The 15,150-nt window shown below is 37.4% G+C and overlaps 2 protein-coding genes across 4 annotated transcripts in view; both read left to right on the top strand.

Annotated features, from left to right (window-relative positions):
• Positions 1-1,843: 1,843 nt before the first annotated feature.
• Positions 1,844-5,538, top strand: Vang (Strabismus domain-containing protein Vang). 2 transcript variants are annotated; one of them, XM_065358469.1, is made up of 8 exons: positions 1,844-2,107; positions 2,243-2,383; positions 2,464-2,786; positions 2,869-3,126; positions 3,202-3,353; positions 3,416-3,625; positions 3,710-4,093; positions 4,164-5,538. In XM_065358469.1, the coding sequence occupies exons 2-8, from the start codon at positions 2,259-2,261 to the stop codon at positions 4,380-4,382; spliced, it is 1,671 nt and encodes a 556-aa protein (XP_065214541.1). In that variant the 5' UTR covers positions 1,844-2,107; positions 2,243-2,258; the 3' UTR covers positions 4,383-5,538. The 2 variants fall into 2 exon arrangements, with proteins under 2 accessions (XP_065214541.1, XP_065214540.1); XM_065358468.1 differs by having other exon boundaries at positions 1,845-2,107; positions 2,461-2,786.
• Positions 5,539-10,243: 4,705 nt separating this feature from the next.
• The window catches only part of LOC135841492 (toll-like receptor 6), a 106,010-nt gene continuing 101,103 nt past the window's right edge, over positions 10,244-15,150 (top strand). For both annotated transcript variants that reach the window (XM_065358466.1, XM_065358467.1), the window contains exon 1: positions 10,244-14,448. In XM_065358466.1, coding sequence (XP_065214538.1) covers positions 10,523-14,413 — 3,891 coding nt within the window. In that variant the 5' untranslated portion in view covers positions 10,244-10,522 and the 3' untranslated portion in view covers positions 14,414-14,448. The remainder of the gene's footprint in view (positions 14,449-15,150) is intronic.

The following is a 15,150-nucleotide window of genomic DNA, read 5'->3' as shown; positions in this document are numbered from 1 at the left end:
GGTTCTACACTTGAGATCATTTTTGGGTTAGGATTTTATTTCAACAGCACAAATTTAAATGTTTAGTGGAACATTGTTTCTAAAAAAAGTTAAAGTGAAGATGGAGAAGGGTTCAGTACAGTGTAGCCAGAATTTTCTCAAAGAGAGGGCAAAACCAGATTTTTAGGTATGAAAAATCGAAATTAGAGGTAATGTAATGGAAACCCTTCGTAATGTATGATAATTTGTATGGAAATGAAGGTGCAATTACTGCTCAAGTGAAGTGAGAGCGAAAATTTGTTGAAAAAAATGGGTCGAAAAAACGAAAAAACGGTTCATTATTGCGTGCATTATTTCTAATTTTCACTCGCCGGGGGGGGGGGTGGCTCAAGTCACGTCCCTCCCTTAGCTAAGCCACCACTGGTAGGGTTTCTATACTTGGGATACAAATTTGACTATCCTACCTCAGATTTTCATTTAATAGGATTGAATTACTCCAGCATACTCACTACCTACTCATTTTATGCCATCATTTTACAAGAATTTTAAACATTTTTCTACCCAATTTTACAAATAGAATTTCAGAAATTTTACTCCTAAAAAATTATGATAATCATCAAGTCAGTATAAGTATACCAGAGTAATTCAACACCCCAAGTATAAATCTGAAGTGAATAGATGTAAGTTTTTTGAGAAAAAAAATGTCGTTAATTCATTGTAAAAATTGATAGAAATATTGTTCAAACTTGAATTTTTTTAAACATTGTACTTTAGAACCAGACTCTAGAGTAGAATTTGCTATTGACACATTTCAGCTGATTTGCATTTAGGAGCAGGGGCATGTGTTGAGTTGTTAAAAAAGCGAGCCCCGGAGGGGCGAGAGGCCTGAGCGAAGCGAGAGGGCCAGGGTGAGCAGCACGAGCGAAGCGAGTGCGCGATCTGGGTGTGGAGGTCGCGGAGCGACCTAGGGGGCGAAGCCCCCTAGTGAAAACTGAAGAAGTGTTTTTCATTATACATGCTACGAAAGTATAAGTTTTCCGCCCTCCGTGCATGCTACGAAAATGCTCTATGTTTACCCGGGTCGAAAATGAAGATCTTTTAACTTTTGAAGCGCCCTGGAGGCGGAAAAAAGCATTCTACGGAAAAATGAAGTCGAGGAAAATTGTAGAGAATTAAATTTCCAATCGACGTAATGCCTTTAGTTTTTTTCTAGGAGGCTTAGTACTCGTATTCGATATATTTACTAAGCAAAAAAAGGGCCATACTCATCACGTTAACCAAAAACGGGCGTAAAACTTATTTTCGTAGCATGAATAATGAAAAATATCTTACAATGCAAGAAGCGACGTGAAGAATGTTTGGTCTCTTGCTTTAACTCCCCTCGCCTTCGGCTCGGCGAGTCAAATTGCACTCGACCAAACATACTTCACTTTCGCTCCTTGTATTGTAATAATATACTATTTCAGCTTCAATCTGTTTCTCTTTCTCTTCAACATATTTAACAAAAAGTTGATCATAAGCCTCCTTCGGTCCTTCCAGTTCCACACATCTGACATCTTAAAAGAATTTTGCTGAATTTCAGGATAGAAATAAAATTCTCAATATAAAGAAACTAGAAAGACTTCTCCAATTCTCCATAAATTCCTTGAAGAAATGAAGAATTTCATCATCTTCAAACTTCAAACTTCAAAGTTCAAAGTTCAGTTCAGTTCAGGTTCACTGGTTCAGGATTGGAAAAAAAAGATAAAAAAAAAATTAAAAAGTATTCGAATAAAAATAAACATGATGACGTCACACAATCCAACAAACCTTGATGCTCGAACGAACTTGGTAATGCTCCAGATGAAATTCCAAACACTCGTCTCGTACACAAATTCTTTTCTGTAGTAATAGTAATCAATTAATTTTCTTTTTCTAGTGTTTCTTATTATTTGATTAATTAAATATATTAATAGTTCATTTTATATCTTAATCATTCTAAAAACATGTCGTGAAACTATAGTGCTCAAGTTGATGATCAATTCGCGCAAAGTTGACCGCGATTTGCTTTCATATTGTTAAACGAAAATCAAAGAAATGTTGCTTTTATGGGATTCCAGAAATAGACTAGACTAGACTAAGACTAAAAGTAAGTGTGGAATTTATATCATTCTTTTTCCCATCGTAGTAATTAGTAATATCTGAAAATCTTCTGGTTAAAATAAGCCGTCGCACGTACCTTGTGAGCTTCTAATCTAATAAATATTGTGTTTGTTTTTATCAGGTTATCTGCTAAAGTTATGGAAACAGAATCGGTGAAATCTGGATTCAGTGATCAAAGTTTAAGGTTAAAACCTCATTCTAAACATACTTCACGATCAAATTCAAACCGTAATGGTTATTCTCATAATCGTTCACTGAACAGGTACAAGGATACCTCTTATCTACCATCGTAATCGTATTGTGTTTCCAAACATATCTTGATATCGCTGTATTTTATAGAAGTGTAAAAAGTTATCGTTCTGAGCGTGACAATATGTCTCCTTATCAAACTGCGGTCACCATAGAAGATTCCAGAGGAGGACAAGAGGTGATCGAAGTTCAAATATTGCCTCAAGATGAAAATTGGGGCGAAAACACAACTGCGATCACCGGAAACACTTCGGAGCAATCTGGTTCTGTTGAAGATATGGCCTTATGGCCTGGTTCCGAAACTGACAGTGGAATTAAATTCTTCTGTCATAGATATATCACTTCTATCGTTACTATTGTTTTTTCCCTGATAGCATTTCTAAGTCCTTTAGTTATGTTAATTTTGCCAAAGATTGGTAAGTTTTTCAAATTCTCTTTCTATCACGAACGAATAGAATACAATCATTATTAATTTTAACTATGATTTTGCTTTTCTAGGATTTTTTCCTTCTGTCGTTGCTAATTTAAATGACCAACAAAAAGCTATGTTGTTATCATGCCGTACCGAATGTAAAGGAATGATGATCACGCTGGTTTTCAAAATGATTCTGTTAGCTATTGGATCATGGGCTATATTCTTAAGACGTCCGAGATCCACTATGCCGAGAATATTCTTGTTTCGTTCAGCGGTTCTGTTATTGGTTCTGATTTGCTGCGTAGCATATTGGCTGTTTTATTTTGTACAAATTACCGAAGGTATGGCATTCTCCGGATGGTTTAATTCTTTTTCATTGCAAGGGAGGTCTTTATAATATGTTTTATGTTGTGCAGGAGCAAGAGGAATGGTTAAAGGAGAAGATGAATTGGAGTATAAGACTTTGGTATCTTATGCATCGAGCTTGGTTGATACGTTGTTGTTTATTCATTACATAGGAGTGATCCTCATCGAAATAAAACATCTACAGCCACGATATTACGTTAAAGTAAATATTAATCTAGGGATATGCTATTTTACGAAGATCATACTACAAAGTTTTCCTTTTAGGTTGTACGTAGTCCGGATGGTGAAAGTCGTTCTTATGCTATTGGTCAACTTAGTATTCAACGAGCTGCTGTTTGGATTTTGGAACGTTATTACACAGAATTCTCGATTTATAATCCGTATCTGGAACGATTACCGGTGTCAAAATCTAAGAAATCCACGACCAGTTTCAAATTCTACGATGTTGACAATTTTACAAACAATACTCTTCAAGTAATATATTTTTGCTTATACATATACGTTCATTCGTATTCCTCTAAAGGACTTTCATTCAATAATACTTGGTTTAAATTACAGAATAGTCAATCCAGGACCGTTTTAAATGGACATTCTAGACGACGTGATTCTAGCCACAACGAACGTTTTTACGAAGAACACGATTACGAGCGTAGAGTCAAGAAAAGAAAAGCTCGCTTGGTGACCGCTACCGAAGAAGCTTTTACCCATGTTAAAAGAATCAACCATGATCCTTCCGGTGGCATGCCCATGGATCCGACTGAAGCAGCCCAAGCTGTGTTCCCATCATTGGCTCGATCTCTTCAAAAATATTTACGTGTTACTCGTCAACAACCCAGACACTCGGTTGAATCGATTCTTCAACATTTATCAATTTGCTTGAGTCACGATTTATCTCCTCGTGCATTTTTGGAACCATTTTTATCGACTGCTCCCGTGTTACAGGTACGTTGATAAGAAATTTTCGTCATTTTATAAAATTTTGCATGTATTCTAATCATAAATTCATTTTCAGAATGAAAAAGAACAAAAACCAATTCAAAATTGGTCATTGATTTGTAACGAAATGCTCTCCAGACCGATGAAAAATGGTACTACTTTCCAACTACGCCAAAACGACGTTTCATTACTTTGTACAATATACGATCTGCCCCATTTCAACATCAGCGAAGAAATTATTCATCCTAAATCAAACAGATTCTTACTCAGACTAAGTTCGGAAACATCTGTTTGATGTTTGGCCGCAATTCGCCTAAAAGTAGCGCGTACTTCTCTTACGTTATTCAAACGTATTTGTACCGCGTTCCGGCGTATTTTTCGAACAAACGGAAAAAAATGTGAAACACTTACACGTATTTGAAATACTTGTCGTTTAGGTAATTTCAATGTAAATTTCTCGATTGCATCGATTATTGTATGTATTTTTTCTCTGAGACGTAATATTACTCTAGTCAGTTTGAAAAAAAAACTACATTTCTTTCTTTGATTTTCAACGATGTGCCGTTGTTTTACTTTCCTTTGATTTGATAGACTCTCTTCTTATGCTTCTTCTTTCTCATTTACTCTTTCATATCGTTCGTGTTGATTTCATTTTGATCAAACTACATACATATACGTAGACGTATCTATTTTGTAATTTCTTGCTGTAACCTGTGACTTCCTATTTTTAGATAAACGCACAATTTTTTCTCCTTTGCAATAAGTATTGTATATTTTACTTAGAAAAGTATGTACTTAAATGTATTTTTATCGTATATTTCCGACCAATTTTTTTCTTTTATTTTTTAATTCGAACAGTATTATTTTTTTTGTCTAATGATAACAGTGCCATTTTGTTTTTCTATTTTTTTTTTTTTAATTACCTCTTATTGTTTTGTATAAAGATACATATCTGCAGTATTTCTCATCCTTTACGAGACTATCCTATGATAATCATTTTTTTCTCCTATTTTCCAAACAATCATTGTGTTAAGCTTGAGTATTTTATAGCTTATTTTCGTGTTTAAATTTACCTGTGCCATGTTGCGATCTTCCAGTATGCAATGTTATCATTCCTGGTTCCTTTTACGAAATCTCTTATTTGTTTCCTTAAGGTTTTCAGTTCCCATGACAGATTGATTTGAGATATTGAAGGCAGCTGAGCTTTTGCAAATTCTTCGTGTGCCGTTGGTTTTGATCCTTGCTATTGCATTTATTTTTTCGTTGCATTTAATTTTTATCCTGTGTATTTATTTATTTTTTTTCTTTTGTATTTATGTGCGGAATTTTTACATATCTCGGATGTAGGTGAAGTGTGTCTTTTGAAAGCATACTCGACTTGTATCATTAAAATGAAATTGTAATCATATCTTTATAGTATGATAAGTTTTCAATTATATTTTTTGGGGAAATTTGAGTTGTTTATTTTGTGTTTGGTGGTGTGGTCATGATTTGTTTTAAAAGCTCCCCCCCCCCTCCAGAAAGGAGCTCCCAAAAATGAAAAAAAATGAAATAAGTCAAAACCAGTGAAATTTAAGTCAATATCTACTCAAAATTTTTGAACAATTTTTTCATTTCTGGGCAGAGTCCTTTTAAACAGGTAACCACTGTTTTTAGGAAAAAGTTTCGGCTAAATGTAAATAACATTGATTCCCTCATAAAAATTATGAAAAGGATGGAAAATTGATGTCTGTACAAATTATTTGAAAATTTTTCATCTCTGGACCCCTCCCAAAAGAGACCGACTCTTAGTCCCCCAACAATACTGGCTCTTAATATAGAGAGACCTCCAAGTTGGAAAAAAATCAAAAATCTGAAATACTTATAATAATTACTAATCTCCTTTCAAAATTCTTTTAAGTAAGTTCCCTTCAAGAAAAAACCTCCTTAAATGACTGATATTTTTTCATCTTTCAAGAAATCCAATATGTTTTGAGAAATTTAGGCAGGACCAAGACCAAGTTCAACTTTTTCATGGGATTGGGCTCTTTTACTTTTGAAAAAAAAATGGGCCAAATCAGTTACCAAGCACTCGTGATGAAGATGCAAGAAAGTGTATTTACAATTTTAAAAATTATGCCCAACTCTATGCTTTAATTTTTTATTTACATTTTGTGAGATTGAAAGGCTCACATGGCATCGCTTATTTTTGGAAATTTCATGGCATGAGTTTTTTCGTTTGAAATAACAGGCTTAGGGAGTGTGAAAGCAAAAAAAAAATTTCCTCCATGTAAAAAAAGGTACTTCTATGTACTTACACCCTCAAAGGGTGATAGGAAAAATTTTAATGAAACAGATTTATTTATATGACCTATACCATTACAAAATATAAGTGTTCGGTAGGTATAATTCCAAAGGATTCATAGTCGAGGAGCCCGCTTAAGAATCTATTGCACCCCCCTCCGTCGATTCTCCGGGACAATTTTTTTCTTAAACGGGGAGTCCTAAGAAACATATCTAGACCTTGTACTCAAAAAAAAGTGGCCCTACATACAAAATGGCGACCATTTTGATTGACAGGTCAGCCGAAATCGCAGATTTTGCGTTCCAACATAGGACTTGCACAAAATTTTTCAAACTGTGCAAAGGTAGATCGAAAGATCAAGCAAAAATTTATCACCTGTCAAAATTTCAAGTGCTAAAGTGCGTTTTTCGATTTTTGGTGAATTTTTGAAAATCATGAATTTAGGCCAAAAATGAGGGAAAAAATCAAAATTTTACCAAATTGACTAAGAAACCTGAAATTTGGGATACACCCTATTTTTGACATGCCAAATCGATTGAAAACTGCTTCAAACCGTTTTGAGGTGTTCTGGAGCCTCCAGCAGATTTTTGAAACTCGAAATTCCCACAAAATATCACCAAAATGGAGTTGGAAAGCTGAAATTGATTCTGCAAACTAATTTCAATACGCTGCGAAGTCAACTGCAGGGAGATTCAAGTCGTTTTGGCTCCTCCAGGGATTTTTTGAAAATTACTGGAGCCTCCAGTAGATTTTTGAAACTTTAAATTTCCTAAAAATTTCATCAAAAGGAGATGGAAAGTCAAAATTCATTGTCCAAACTAATTTTAATACGCTACGAAGTCGTCTGCTGGTGGATTTCAAGTCGTTTTGAAGCCTCCAGCCACTTTTTGAGAGGTCGTATGGTGTTTTTTAGAAAAGTGAAATTTCCCAGAAGTAGCTGGAAGCTTCAAAACCATTTAAAACCATTTGAAACCACCACGTAGTCGACTTCATATCGTATTAAAATTAGTTTTCGAAGTAAATTTCAGCTTGCCAACTCCATTTGGTAAAATGTTGCGGGAATTTCAAGTTTCAAAAATCTGAAGGCTCCAGTAATTTTCAAAAAGTTGCTGGAGGCTCCAAAATGATTTGAACCCACCTGAAGTCGTCTTCAGAGGGTGTTAAAATTGGAGTGTAGAGTAAATTTCAGCTTTCCATCTCCATTTGAAGAAATTTTGTGAAAATTTAAAGTTTCAAAAATCTGATGGAGGCCCCAAAACGACTTGAAATCCCTCTGCAGTTGACTTCGTAGCGTAGTGAAATTAGTTTGCAGAATGAGTTTCGGCTTTCCAACTCCATTTATGGTGAAATTTTGTGGGAATTTCGAGTTTCAAAAATCTGCTGGAGGCTCCAGAATTGCTCTAAACGGTTTGAAACAGTTTCCAATCGATTTGGCATGTCGAAAATAGGGTGTATCCCAAATCTCAGCTTTCTTGGTTAATTCGGTAAAATTTTGATTTTTTCCCTCATTTTTGGCCTATAAATTCATGATTTTCAAAAATTCACCAAAAATCGAAAAACGCACTTTAGCAATTGAAATTTTGACAGGTGATAAATTTTTGCTTGATCTTTCGATCTACCTTTGCACAGTTTGAAAAATTTTGTGCAAGTCCTATGTTGGAACGCAAAATCTGCGATTTCGGCAGACCTGTCAATCAAAATGGCCGCCATTTTGTATGTAGGGCCACTTTTTTTGAGTACAAGGTCTAGAAATGCCCCTTAAGTCTCCCCCTTTAGGAAAAAAGTTGTCCCGGAGGATCGACGGGGGGGGGGGTGCAATTTATCCTTAAAGGTTCATTTATAGTGGCCGTGGAATTTTTCCACAGAAAAGTTAAAACCACTTTGTTACTATAGAAGCATTTATAGTGGCCGTGGAATTTCTTTACGTTTCTATGGAAAAGTCAAAATTTTTTAACTTTTCCATAGAAAAGTGATGAATGAGATGAAGTTTGAAAACTTTTTATTAAAGTGAATAATCATCAGAATTTACAAGAAATGTTATTATTTTACAAGTTTAAAGGTTCAAAAGTGCTTAAAATTGAGTTTGAAAAAATTCCACGATTTTCTGTAAAAATTTTCTATTGCCAGCTTATCGCCACTATAAATGAACCTTAAGTGGGCTCCCCGACTATCATGTTTCAGCGTATAAAGAAGTGTTCATGACCAAACTAAAACAACCAATTAGATAAATTAGTACAATTATTTAGGAATTATAGCATAGGTATCTGATCAAGCAAGATATTTATAATTTTTATAGGTTGATTAATTGATCATTTCGATCTTTCGTTCTGTCCACTGTCCAGAGTCACTCCAATGTTTGAATATCAAATTTATATTTTTGATATCGAGTTACGCTGAGCAAGTTTCTAAAAGATAAAGATCCTTCGAAACGGAACTTACCCATAAAATTTCAGTTATCATGGGCTATTCTTCCTTTTATGGAAACCATACTAAATGGTACAAATGCTGAGAAATGAAGCCCTATCGAAGTGTAATGATAGATTTGTAAGCGACTTATTGAGTGATAAAGAGCGTTAGATTAGAATACTTAAATGTCCAAAATGTCAAACGGATAAAATCGTAACAGGTAAATTTCTCCATCAGCCAGCGTTCGGTAGGTCTACGGTGTACAGGTATTAATGACACGATGAAAAAAATATTCAAATCTTCATTTCAACATCATAGTACGTAGGCTGTTAAATTCAAGTAGGAAGTCTCCGGTTTTCGATCGCCGATCGGCGAATTTATCGTTGAAAACCGGCCTCTGAGATTGAGATTTTTGGGATCTGTATTGTGAAAAATTTTCACTCACAACGGAAGCCACTGACCTCTAAATGTTCATTGTTTATCGCGCCCGTAATATGTAAACACTACTGGTTTCGGAAATCATCTACAACATGGGTATACTCATCCACCATTTTGTTCCTTGAAGAGATAACAGTCTTGACAGATTCGTAGGTATTGCATACAATTTCTCATGTAGAAAATGCAATTTTTTCAATTGTTCGCGAGTTCGTGTGAACTGTTATGCAGTCTTAAATTAAAGACAATGAAATTCCCTATCGATTGGTGTTGAATTTTGATCATTTCGCGTAAAAATAACGATTTTATGAATACCTACTTCTATCTTTGATTTTTGCATACTACGTACGTCATCTTTAGACTAAAAATACTAGGTATTTCAATACAGCAAAATGTTCGGAATTTCATCCTCTTTAAAATGAGCTATTACCAAAAGCTCTAGATGCAACCGTTCAAAAGTTGTCGCAGTTTAAAGTTGCGAAAACAAGCTGCGGATAGTAAGTATTGAACTTTGAACTAAAATAATTACTCAAAATTTTCATCGAACACATAGGTACTTATTTTAATACATCAAAATGTTCGTAATTTTTTCTTATTTAAAATGGTTGTTTACCGAAAGCTCTAAGTACCTTCAACCGTTAAGAATTCTTGAAGATCAAAGTTGCGGAAAGTGGTTACTGATCAAAACTATGTATGACTGATAACAGGGATAACACAATTTGACCACTTTCCGCAACTTTGATCCTCAAGAACTTAATTGAAAAAATTGCATTTTTTACATGAGAAATTGTATGCAATACCTACGAATCTGTCAAGACTGTTATCTCTTCAAGGAACAAAATGGTGGATGAGTATACCCATCTACAACGAGCAAGATTTGTAACTTTTTTCCCTATCCCTCTTGCCGGCCGAACCAGGAAGGGAGATAGATCCGCCCTATGGACCGCCTAAGAACTGCAGTCTTGCATAGTGCTACAATCTGGCGACCGTAGCTGGTACGACGGATTTGCCTGAATTTCTCACACAGACGGAGCCGGTTAGTTAGTCATGTTTCGTCGGTATCCGCGTTGTATTCATGTGACGAGTTAGTGTTGAAAGTGTTTTTAAAGTCGCCGATTTCGTAAATGTAACCGACATAAATAATAGTGATAGTGTTCGAAAAAATATTTGTATTTCGGTGTTTCGTTGTTTTATTTTTAATCGGTTGATGGTTGATTTGTTCGAAGTTGAAGTGTAATTTTTTTTCAAAATAGTGGTGCGAATAATTTTTTTTTTCGATGATGAATTAACGTAAATGTAGAAAATCCGCAATGGCTTTCGGTTTATTGTTTTTATGTGTGGTGTTGATATTATCATCGTCATCAAATGCTCATAACAACGAACAATCCTGCCTTTGGCAAAAGATCCCAAATAATGGCGACGATTCGCCGATTACGTATTCGTTGCAGTGTCGCGCTCGTACCATCAGCAACGCCGATAGCGTTTTGGCCAATCTAACGTCCACCGAAATGGATAAAATTACGTCTTTCCATCTAGAGTGCAGTGACGTTTTATTTTTCGAAAGTAGTTTAGAAAATAGTTTTTTAACGCAATTACGTAGATTGCAAGAGTTGAAATTGGAGTATTGTAAAATTCGCTATGTTCCGGTCGCAGTGCTAAGTCCGTCGCGCGAGTTACGTTACCTAACGTTGAGGACTCATAATCGCGATTGGTCGGCGATGAATATGATGTTCCATTCGGAAAGCTTTCGCGGCCTGCCTCAGCTGAAATTTCTCGACTTATCCGATAATAATATCTGGTCGTTGCCTAAAGAGTTATTCTGCCCGTTGCATACGCTGACTCATCTCAACTTATCGTCGAACCGGTTGCAGAATGTGTTCGAGTTGGGTTTCTCGGATTGGGGAGACGGTCCGTCGGCGCCTGGAAAAACATGCAACGTTGGATTAGAGCTACTCGATTTATCGGATAATGAAATCACCTCGTTACCAGATAATGGCTTCACCAGTTTGAGATCTCTGCAGAAGTTCTATCTGCAGAATAACGTTATAAATTCGATGGCCGATCGAGCTTTCGTCGGGCTGCAGTCTTTGTTGATTTTGAACATCTCTAATAACCGGTTGACCGCGTTGCCGCCCGAATTATTCCAATCGACGAGGAATCTCAAAGAGGTGTATTTGTTTAATAATTCGATCAACGTGCTGGCTCCGGGATTACTCGAAGGATTAGATCAGCTCGTCATATTGGATATGTCACATAACGAATTGACCAGTTCGTGGGTAAACAAAGATACGTTCAGCGGGCTAGTTCGTTTGGTGGTGCTGAACATCGGACACAATCAACTCACCAAAATCGATTCGCACGTATTTCAAGATCTGTACAGCTTGCAGATCTTGAATTTGGAACATAATAGAATCGAAAGCATAGCAGACGGTTCGTTCTCGACGCTGAGTAATTTGCACGCTTTGAAATTAACGCACAATAAACTGGTCACGGTGGAAACGTTTCATTTCAGCGGACTCTACGTCATCAATCAGTTATTCCTCGATCATAATCATATCGTTTCGATCGACGCGAAAACCTTCGAGAATTGCTCGAACCTACACGATCTAGGTTTACACGGCAACAAGCTCAGCGAAATTCCCGAAGCTATACGCGAACTGAGGTTTTTGAAAACCTTAGATTTGGGCGGAAATCGTATTCAAAGCGTGGTAAATACATCGTTCCATAATTTAGATCAACTCAACACGTTAATATTGTCGAATAACAATATCGCCAATATCACCAAGAACACGTTCAGCACCTTACCGTCGCTCAGGATATTGAATTTAGCTTCGAATCGTATACAATTCGTGGACAGAGCTGCCTTCGGCGTTAACTCAACTCTACACGCTATACGTCTCGATGCGAATAAACTGAACGATATTAGCGGTATGTTTGTACAGCTGCAAAATCTAGTCTGGCTGAATATATCGGATAACGATATTCTCTGGTTCGATTACTCCTTCTTGCCACCCAGTTTGGAATGGCTGGATATGCACAAAAATCGCATCAACGATCTCGGTAATTATTTCGAGAAACGCGAAACGCTTCAGATCAAAATGCTCGACGTGAGTTTCAACAAGTTGGCCGAAATTAGCGATACGTCGATACCAGACAGCGTCGAAAGCGTTTTCCTTAATAACAACGTGATTAAAAAAGTCAAAATAAACACGTTCCTGAGAAAAGCGAATCTGAGCCGGGTTGTGCTATTCGATAATCAAATTCGTACCATCGATATGGCTGCCCTGCGTCTAGATCCGGTACCCGAAGATAAAGAGTTACCGCAATTCTACATCAGCGAAAATCCGTTCGTATGCGATTGCACGATGGAATGGTTACCTCGTGTAAATTCATTCAGCAGTAATCGACAGTATCCCCGTGTTATGGATGTAGACTCAGCCTCCTGTCATGTGATTTACGGTCGCGGACAGACCGTTCGATCGATAATGGATCTAAAACCGTCGCAGTTCCTGTGCCCTTACGAGTCGCATTGTTTCGCCGTATGCGAGTGTTGCGAATACGACGCTTGCGATTGCGAAATGACCTGCCCGACGAACTGCTCTTGTTTCCACGATCATCTGTGGACGTCGAATATCGTCGACTGCTCGAACGCCGGTTACTCTTCCGTACCTAGTCGTATACCGATGGATGCTACCGAAATCTATCTGGACGGTAATAACCTAGCCGAACTCGATAGTCACGTATTCATTGGTAAAAAACGTCTGCAAGTTTTATACCTAAACGACAGCAATATCGCCACCATTCATAATAAAACTTTCAACGGCGTCAACGAATTGAAAGTTTTGCATTTGGAAAACAACGATCTGCAGTCGCTCGAGGGGTTCGAATTTAACGAATTAGAAAAGCTCAGCGAATTGTACCTAGAGAGTAACCACATCAAAGACGTAGCCGAATCGACTTTCGTACCATTGAAACAACTCGAAGTACTTCATCTAGAACAAAACCGTATCGATAGCTTCGCAGCTGTCGAACGTATCACGTCAGACAATCTGGCGTTGGTTTCGCTGGCCGGTAACTCGTGGTCGTGCGAATGTTCCAACATCAGGGAGTTGATTAGCTGGCTGAAAGATAACAAAAATGTGCAAATGGACGACGTACGGTGCTCGGATAGCGAACGCTCGGTAGCCGCTGCATTGAAATTCTGCGCCGAAGGTAAAGACAACGGCGTCGACTCGGTTAGCAACGTGAATCGAGACTCGTTCTACAGCAGTTCCTCCGTACTCAGCTCCGACTACGTACCATTCATGGCCGCCAGCTTGGTATTATTCATCATCGTATTCTTAGTCAGCACCTTAGCCTTTATATTCAAAAACGATATCAAACTCTGGCTCCATAGCCACTACGGCGTCCGCATCCTCACCGGTAACAGCTGCGAAGACGACAGCGATCGTTTATTCGACGCTTACATGGTTTACAGCCTAAAAGACGACGAATTCGTTAACCAAGTGATCAGTGCTAGTCTCGAAAGACTAGGGTACTCGTTATGCCTGCATTATCGCGATATGCACGTCATGAGTCCAGCATATCTCACCGATAGTCTACTCGGCGCTTCGGACGCCTCGAAACGTATCATCCTAGTGCTCTCGTTGAGCTTCCTGCAAAACGAATGGGAAAGGCCGGTATTCAAAGCAGCCCTGCAAACCTGCCTCGAACGTTATGGCGCCGGAGGTCGCAAAATCATCTCAATTATCACCTCGAACAACTGCGCCCTCAGTCCCGAGCTGCAATCTATACTTAAATCGTGCCACGTACTGTCGTGGGGCGAAAAACGCTTCTGGGAGAAGTTACGATACCTAATGCCGGATATTCGCCGCAAACATAATCAAACAGATTCCAAAAAAATCACTTGCGATAAAGGTATCGCCAGCGCGAGATATACCACTGCTCCTACGTCGCTCGATACCTACTATAAAATGTCGCCGGCCGCGTCTCTAACCCAATCCTCGGTACCAACTCAGTCGTCCTGCGTTTCCGAAGAATCATCGCAAAGGACGACGACCGACGAAGACGATGATTTAGCCAATCAGCATAGCTACATGACCATCGACTATCCACAAAGGCATAATAAAGTACTCCATCACGTCTACAGCAGTATACCCGATCCTATTTACAATACCAACGGAAGGACGTACTTCGTGTGACCTCACGCCGCTTTTCTCTCTTCTAACTATTTTAGGTAAGCGGAAAAATATATTTAAATATTTTTAACAGCCCGGCCCATTCCGCGACGAAAAAAACAAAAGCATACCTCCTGCCTTTTTTTTTACGATATAACTTCGTTTCCTCATTGAATAATTTATTAAAATGGCTGGTAAATTTTATGAAATTTTTATCGCATTAGGTTTCAAATATAAAAGCCAGACCAGGCAAACTTTCCGATATTTAGAACTATCAACTTTTACGCTTCCGCTTTAAACTTCTTTCCTGCGTTAATTTTTTAGCGATTTTTTTTTCTTCTTCGCTCGGCCCAGAGTCGAGAGATTCTAACCGAGTTTAAAGGTGAAGGTTTTTTTTTTCCTAATGCGAATAAACACGTGTGAAGTTTTGTAACATTGAGGTAGAAAAATTTTAAATTCTCTTTTTTTAAAAAAAGAGTTGCTAGAAAGTTGTGGCAAAATTACGATACGAAGGAAAAAGCGCGTTGAAGTTGAATTATTTCTCAAGCAAGTGCAAAAAGTAGTTTTTTGATGTGATTTTTTTTTTTTGGTGGAGTAACCAGTTTTATATTCGATTTAGATAAACTCAACTACTTACGTTGAAAGAACTTGAAAAAAATACTTCGGATTTATTTCTTGGTTAAATTGCAATTTTGTTGAATTTTTGAAAATTTTGCGTTTGAATTGAAGTACATATAAAATTATTGTGTTTTTACGTAACT

The sequence above is a fragment of the Planococcus citri genome, chromosome 3, assembly GCF_950023065.1.
Source record: "Planococcus citri chromosome 3, ihPlaCitr1.1, whole genome shotgun sequence".
Lineage (NCBI taxonomy): Eukaryota > Metazoa > Arthropoda > Insecta > Hemiptera > Pseudococcidae > Planococcus > Planococcus citri.
This window is presented reverse-complemented; position numbering and strand designations above follow the sequence as displayed.